General features: G+C 53.3%; 1 protein-coding gene across 1 annotated transcript; it reads right to left on the bottom strand.

Moving 5' to 3' along the window:
- Positions 1-3242: 3242 nt before the first annotated feature.
- On the bottom strand, positions 3243-6003 carry TICAM1 (toll like receptor adaptor molecule 1). The gene has a single exon (XM_032273101.1). The coding sequence runs from the start codon at positions 5631-5633 to the stop codon at positions 3540-3542; it is 2094 nt and encodes a 697-aa protein (XP_032128992.1). The 5' UTR covers positions 5634-6003; the 3' UTR covers positions 3243-3539.
- Positions 6004-8021: the final 2018 nt, after the last annotated feature.

Here is an 8021-nt window from a genome sequence, read left to right as displayed (position 1 = left end):
AAAATACAATGATTTCTCCAGGAAAGGTAAATAAAAAATAAAAAGGAAATTTTTAAAATTTAAAAACTTTTTTTTTTTTTTTTTTTTTTTTTTTTTAAATAGAGTCTTGCTCTGTCACTCAGGCTGGAGTGCAGTGCCGCAATCTCGGCTCACTGCAACCTCTGCTTCCCGGGTTCAAGCCATTCTCCTGCCACAGCCTCCAGAGTAGCTGGGACTACAGGCTTACACCACCATGCCCGGCTTATTTTTGTATTTTTAGTAAAGATGGGGTTTCACCGTGTTAGCCAGGATGGTCTCAATCTTCTGACCTTGTGATCCGCCCACCTCGGCCTCCCAAAGTGCTGGGATTACAGATGTGAGCCACCACACCTGTCTCAGAATTCATCTCTTGGGCCTCGGTTTTCCCCTTCTGTAGGGTGGTTCCATCATAGAAGCTTCTACCTTGAGGGGTCATTTTGAGGATGAAAGTGTGTTTGTGGCTTGGTGAGGTGGCTCATGCCTGTAATCCCAGCACCTTGGGAGGCCGAGGCGGGCAGATCCCTAGGTCAGGATTTCAAGACCAGCCTGACCAATATGGTGAAACCTCATCTCTATTGAAAATACCAAAATAAGCCGGGTATAGTGGCGCGCGTCTGTAGTCCCAGCTACTCAGGAGGCTGAGGCAGGAGAATCACTTGAACCTGGGAGGCAGAGGTTGCAGTGAGCCGAGATCACCCCATTGCACTCCGGCCTAAGTGGCAGATTGAGACTTCATCTCAAAAAAAAAAAAAGAGCATGTTTGTTTACTTATTTATTTATTTTTGTGATATAGATGAGCGTTTCCTATGTTGCCCAGACTGGCCTAAACGTCTGGTCTCACCTCCGCATGCGCCAGGACGATGGGCCTGAGCCGCCGTGCCTCCCTCGTTCTTTTTACTTTTATTTTATTATTTTATTGTTATTATTATTATTATTATTATTTTTTTTTTTTTTTTTGAGACGGAGTTTCGCTCTTGTTACCCAGGCTGGAGTGCAATGGCGCGATCTCGGCTCACCGCAACCTCTGCCTCCTGGGTTCAGGCAATTCTCCTGCCTCAGCCTCCTGAGTAGCTGGATTACAGGCACACGCCCAGCTGATTTTTTGTATTTTTAGTAGAGACGGGGTTTCACCATGTTGACCAGGATGGTCTCGATCTCTTGACCTCGTGATCCACCTGCCTCGGCCTCCCAAAGTGCTGGGATTACAGGCGTGAGCCACTGCGCCCGGCTTTTATTTTTTTTTGAGATAAAGTTTCACTCTTGTCACCCAGGCTGGAGTGCAGTGGCATGATCTTGGCTGACTGCAACCTCTGCCTCGCAGGTTCAAGTGATTCTCCTGCCTCAGCCTCCCAAGTAGCTGGGATTACAGGTGCGCGCCACCATGCCCAGCAAATTTTTGCATTTTAGTAGAAACTAGGTTTCACCATGTTGGCCAGGCTGGTCTCGAACCCCTGACCTCAGGTGATCCACCCAACTTGATGGGTAGGAGAAAGTGCTGGGATTTCAGGTGTCAGCCACCACGTCCAGCCAATTTTTATTTTGATACAGAATCAAAAAAAAAAAAAAAAAAAAAAGATACAGAGTTGTGCTCTGTCACCCAGGCTGGAGTGCAGTGGCGCAATCTCAGTTCACTGCAATCTCCACCTCAGGTTCAAGCAATTGTCTTGCCTCAGCCTCTGGAATAGCTGGGACTACAGGCGAACACCACCACGCCCAGCTAATTTTTCTATTTTAAGTAGGGACAGGGTTTCATCATGTTGGCCAGGCTGGTCTTGAACTCCTGACCTCAACTGATCTGCCCGCCTCGGCCTCCCGAAGTGCTGGGATAACAGATGGGAGCCACCACGCCTGGCCAATTTATTTTTTTTAAAAAAACAGTTGGATGTCTTATTCAGTTCATAAATAAATAAATAAGTAAATGAGATGCAGCTGGGTGTGGTAGTTCATGCCTGTAATCCCAGCACTTTGGGAGGCTGAGGCAGGTGGATCACCTGAGGTCAGGAGTTCAAGACCAGCCTGGCCAACATGGCGAAACCCCACCTCTACTAAAAATACAAAAATTAGCCAGGTGTAGTAGCAAGTCCCTGTAATCCCAGCTACTCGGGAGGCTGAGGCAGAAGAATTGCTTGAACCCAGGAGGTGGAGGTTGCATTGAGCCAAGATCTTGCCACAGCTTTCCAGCTTGGGTGAGAGAGTGAGACTCCATCTCAGAAAAAAAAAAAAAAAAAGAGGTGGGGTTTCGTTATGGTTCACAAGCTGGTCTTGAACTCCTGGCCGCAAGCAACACTCCCACTTCAGCCTCCCAAAGTTCTGGGATTATAGGTGTGAGCCACCACTGCACCTCTTGTTTATATATTTAGACACTCCAGAATCAATAAATGTTAAGTGTCCAACAAACGTTGGCTCCATTCTGATTCTTACAAGTTCTGTCACCCTGAAAAAGATCAATCCCTTCCACGTGGGTCCCCACACTTAATGAGCACTGCACCTGCTACCCAGGCTTGGTGTACTTGGTGTTTATGTGGTTCTGCATACGATCCGCTGAGGCCTCGACACAACAGCCTCCACAGACCCATTGCTCAGATGAAAAAGCAGAGGCTCGGAGAGCTGAGGCACTTGCCCAAGGTCACACAGTGGCATCACAGTCCAACCTTGGTGGGGGCATCAAGGCAGGCCCCAGAGAAAAAGGAAGCGCTGCAGTGAAAGCTGCTAAATGTCTCCCAGTGGCATTCATTCAATGACATTCATTCCAATTCATTCATTCATTCATTCATTCATAGCTCACTGCAGCCTTCACTTCCTGGGCTCAAGCAATCCTCCCACCTGGGCCTCCTGAGTAGCTGGGACTACAGGTGTGCACCATCAGGCCCGGCTAATTGTTGTATATTTGTACAGCCGAGGTCTCACCATGTTGCCCAGGCTGCACCGCCCCCGACCCCCAACAATAACTTCTCCTTCCACTTTTCCGGATATTAGAACCAAGACCCGGCAACGCACATGGCTGCTCAGAAAGGACTACATTTCCCAGCGTCCCTTGCGGCAGGAGTAGGCCAATGTGGTTATATTCTGGCCAGTGGGATGAGGGCAGATGTGGACAACTTCCGGCTTATGCCCTCCAAGAGGCGTGCACTTCCTGCTTCCGGTTCCCTTTTGTAGGCGCGGGAGCCACGTGTCTTATAACAAATAGCCGGGCAGAAGGTGTCCCAGAAGACAATGGCGCTGCAGAAGCGTTAAATAAATATTTATTATAATTAAAAGATAGTAGCAATATCTCCACCACCAAGAACCCTCACCCAGAAATAGATTGGAATTGTAAACACTATGTCCAGTTCTGGCCACCCTAACGGCCAGAGCGTCCGTTTTGTCCTAAATGAAGGGCTCCCGGGCAATGTCCTGAAAGTGGCAGATAACTTCATCTTCCACTGTCCCCAGGGGAGAGGACAGACCGGGGTGGTCTATGAGGTCCTGCCCAAAGCTGATGCCTGGGTCCAGGTGTATTCCCCAGGTGGTCAGGACAGCAGTCATTCTGCCTCCTGCGTATTGTCCTCGGGTGCCTGGGACCCTCTTTGGTTCCACATGTGGTTGTTCAGCCCCAGCTGTACCATCTGTGCATGGTGGATAATGAGGGGTTGCAGTCCTGGGCTCTGAGGGGGTGCAGGTGAGGCTGCAGGGAAGGCTGGGGGCTGTGGGAAGGGCGGTGGGGGAGTACCAGCCTGCCACCCGTGCAGGGGCGGAGGCTGCGGGCACCCCAGCCCAGTGGGAAAGGGTGGCGGGGCTCTCAGAGGCACCTGGCCCCCAAAGGGCATTTGAACCCCAAAGGGTGCCCCAGTCCCAAATGACATGTGGCTCCCAAAAGCAGCCTGGAGCTGCTCCATCTGTGCATGCCAGGACAAATAGCTCTGGAGGTAGGCCGAGTATGCAGCGTTCATGGCGGCCACCTGCACCCGCTCACTGTCCAGGTGTTGGCTCTGTTCCCGCAGGGCTCGGGTGTCCTGTTCCTTCCTCCACATGGCCTTGCGGGCCTGAAGCTTGTGGGACGTGAAGGTGTTAGCCACCTTCTTGTTGAAGATCCGAGAGCGTTCGTCCAGCCGCACCAACCCGGACAGCAGGCTGGCTGTGTCGGAGCTGAGCTGGGCCAGGGAGCTCTCCAGGGGCAGGAAGGGGATGACGCAGTCTGATGGCCCCTGTCGCATGAGGTTGCTCACCAGGGCCTGGTTCACCTGGTGCAGGCTCAGGTGGCAGTCGAAGTTGGAGGTGAGAAGCAGGATGATGAAGGCAGAGTGGTCAATCGCATCCTGCAGGCAGCGCAGCTCCCCGCGCCCGGGCACCTGGAAGTCCTCACAGAAGGTGGCCCCGTCAGGCACGCCCAGGGCCTCCAGCTTCTCCCGGACCCGCAGGGCGATGTGCTCGTCTGCCCTGGCGTGGAGGATCACAAAGTTATAGAATTTCTGCTCCGATGGCGATTCCAGGGAGGAAGGGAACAGGGAGGAGGGGGCCAGGTGAGCCGAACAGGGGGCTGATGGAGGAGGAGGAGGAGGAAGGGATGTTTTTGGGGTGGTGGGAGTAGATGGGCTTGGCTTGGTATTTGGAGAGGTGGTGTCTTCTACAGAAAGTTGGGGTGGTGTTTGGTCTTTGACAGGGCAGGGGTTTTTGTGGGGCTCCAAAATGGGCGAGGGGAGAGACTGGGGGCCTGCAGACCCTTCGGTGCACTCCACCGGGAACTGGGTGCTGGTTTCTGGAGCTTCGGGGGCATCAGGGAGGCCAGTCGAGGTTGCATCTGGGGCCGCTTCAGAAAACCCAGGGGGTGGGCTGCTTGGCAGCTCTGGGGAGCTGGCGATCTCCCCCGAGGGGGGCCAGCTCATCTCCTCAGGCTCCTGGCAGCCACCAGGGACAGGCTCGGGTACCAGGCTGGCCTGGGGGTTATCACAGAGCTTGCTGGGACCGTGGAGGCTGCGGCGCAGGCTGAAGGGCATCGTGGGCGACTGGCTGATTTCCAAGTTGCTGGTCAGGGAGGCGGGGCTGCCAGTTGACCTCAGGGAACGCCCTTGGCTCCAGCCTGAAACGCCATCGATGGGGCGAGGGAGGCTCCGGGTCCCAGAGGGCGAAGCCGAGGACGGTGGGACGCAGCCCGGATTGGACTGGAGCGTCCGGATGCTCCCTGGATCCCCAGCCACGTCCCACCCACACCGGTCCCGGGCCTCATCCTGGAGCTCCCCCAGCCGGTGGTCGTCCCTGGCGCTGAGGGTACGGAGGGCTTCCCGGTAGGCCTCGTCCCGCAGCGAAGCCGGGCACAGCTTCTCCTCAGCCAGAAGGTGGTACAGGCGGGCCACAGTCCAGGATATGTCCAGGGGCTCCTCCGGGTCCTCAGTGCTGTCCACGCCAGCCCACTGGCGGGCCACTAGCTGAGCCACGGCATCGGCCTTCAGTGCCTCTAGAGAGATCCTGGCCTCGGTCTCCTGGCCCAGCTTCAGCAGCACCATGGCGTGCAGGAGGTCCCGCCCCTGGCAGCCTGGGCGCAGAGTCTTCAGTTTGTGCTTTAGATACAAGAGCTTTTCCTCGCCCGCTGTGCCCAGGATGTCGAAGGCGCTGGGAAGTGATGGGCCCGTGCAGGCCATGGGCACAGGTGGGTTTGGCCTCGGGCGGCAGAAGCTGGGGACGGTGAAGGCATGTTCCACACTGCCCGCCTTCTGCACGCCCGGCGCCCTCTACCCATTCACTGTTCCAGATTCCACCGGAGCTCCCCGAGCAGATCTGCAGGAAACAGGACAGGCAAACACAGTTACCCCCAAGAAAGGTCAGGACGGGAAGGTGGCCCACACGCCCCTGTCTGCTTTCCCCCGCCTGCCACCAAGACCTAGCAAGGTGAGCTTCGGGAACAGGCCACCTCCAACTTCCATGTTCTCCTCTGCAAAATGCCATGAGGCCAGCGTGGTGGCTCACGCCTGTGATCTCAGCACTTTGGGAGGCTGAGGTGGGAGGATCGCTTAAGCCCAGGACTTTGAGACCAGCCTGGTCAACATTGCCAGACTCCGTCCCTACTAAAAATTTAAAAATTAGCTGGGCGTGGTGGCAAGTGTCTGCTGTCCTAGCCACTCTGGAGGCTGAGATGAGAACATCGCTTGAGCCCAGGAGGTTGAGGCTGCAGTGAGGTATGATGGTACCATTGCACTCCAGCCTGGGTTAGAGTGAGACTCCGTCTAAAAAAGAAAAAAAAAAAGAAAAAGGCCCGGTGTGGCTCACACCTGTAATCCCAGCACTTTGGGAGGCCTCGGTAGGTGGATCACCTGAGGTCAGGAGTTTAAGACCAGTTTGGCCAACACGGTGAAACCCCGTTTCTACTAAAAATACAGAAAATTGGCCAGGCGTGGTGGTGGACTCCTGTAATCTCAGCTACTCGGGAGGCTGAGGCAAGAGAATCACTTGAACCCAGGAGGCAGAGGTTGCAGTGAGCTGAGATCATGCCACTGCACTCCAGCCTGGGCCACAGAGCAAAACAATGTCTCAAAATAAATAAATAAAATCAGCTGGGTGTGGTGGCTCACGCCTGTCATTCCGGCACGTTGGGAGGCTGAGGTGGGCAGATCACCTGAGGTCAGGACTTCGAGACCAGCCTGATCAACATGGAGAAACCCCGTCTCTACTAAAAATATAAAAAATTAGCTGGGTGTGGTGGCGCATGCCTATCATCCCAGCTACTGGGGAGGCTGAGGCAGGAGAATGGCTTGAACCTGGGAGGCGGAGGTTGCGGTGAGCCAAGATCAGGCCATTGCACTCCAGCCTGGGCGACAAGAGTGAAGCTCTGTCTCTAAATAAATAAAATAAAAATAAAAATAATTGGCTAATGCCCTTTTCAGCCTTAACCCACCTGTACCCAGGTGAATATTATAAAAAAATAAAAATAAATAAAAATAATTAGCCGCTCAAGCCTGTAATCCCAGCACTTTGGGAGGCCGAGGCGGGTGGATCACGAGGTCAAGAGATCGAGACCATCCTGGTCAACACGGTGAAACCCCGTCTCTACTAAAACTACAAAAAATCAGCTGGGCATGGCGGCGTGTGCCTGTAGTCCCAGCTACTCAGGAGGCTGAGGCAGGAGAATTGCCTGAACCCAGGAGGCGGAGGTTGCGGTGAGCCGAGATCGCGCCATTGCACTCCAGCCTGGGTAACAAGAGCGAAACTCCGTCTCAAAAAAAATAATAATAATAATTAGCCAGGCGTGGTGGTGCTTGTCTGTGGTCCCAACTACTTGAGAGGCCGAGGTCAGAGGATCACCTGAGCCCAGGAGATCGAGGCTGCAGTGAGCAGAGACCGTGCCACTGCACTGCAGCCTGGGCAAGAGAGTGAGACCCTGTCTCAAAAACGTATGGAAGATGCCACATTCATAATGTTTCATGGGGAAGCATGTTGGGTATATTGAATTAAATAAAATTTATTATTAAATGCAGGATGAATTTTTATTTTATTATTATTATTTTTTTAGATGGAGTCTCACCCCATTGCCCAGGCTGCAGTGCAATGGCATGATCTCGGCTCACTGCAACCTCCACCTCCCAGGTTCAAGCAATTCTCTTGCCTCGGCCTTCTGAGTAGCTGGGATGACAGGCATCCGCCACTGTACTCAGCTAATTTTTATAAGTTGAGACAGGGTTTCACCACGTTGGCCAGGCTGGTCTCAAACTCCTGACCTCAAGTGGTCTGCCAGCCTCAGCCTCCCAGAGTGCTGGGATTACAAGTGTGAGCCACTGTGCATGGCTGCTCCACGCTATATTTCTGTTGAGCAGCACTGTTTTAGACATCTCCACTACAGTCCAGTAATATTGAGGTATGGCCCATTTTTGGTGAAGAAAACAGAGGCACAGAGAAGTTAAGTAGTGCAGAGTCACACAGCTCATAAGGGACACAGCTGGATTGGAACCCAGACTGTCTGCTTCTAGAACCCACTGAGCCTTTTGGATCCTTTTTTCTTTCTGTTTTTTTTTAAAGATGGGGTTTCACCATAGTGG

The sequence above is a fragment of the Sapajus apella genome, unplaced genomic scaffold, assembly GCF_009761245.1.
Source record: "Sapajus apella isolate SASKATOON/1434 unplaced genomic scaffold, GSC_monkey_1.0 scaffold1819, whole genome shotgun sequence".
NCBI classification, from domain to species: Eukaryota; Metazoa; Chordata; class Mammalia; order Primates; family Cebidae; genus Sapajus; species Sapajus apella.
This window is presented reverse-complemented; position numbering and strand designations above follow the sequence as displayed.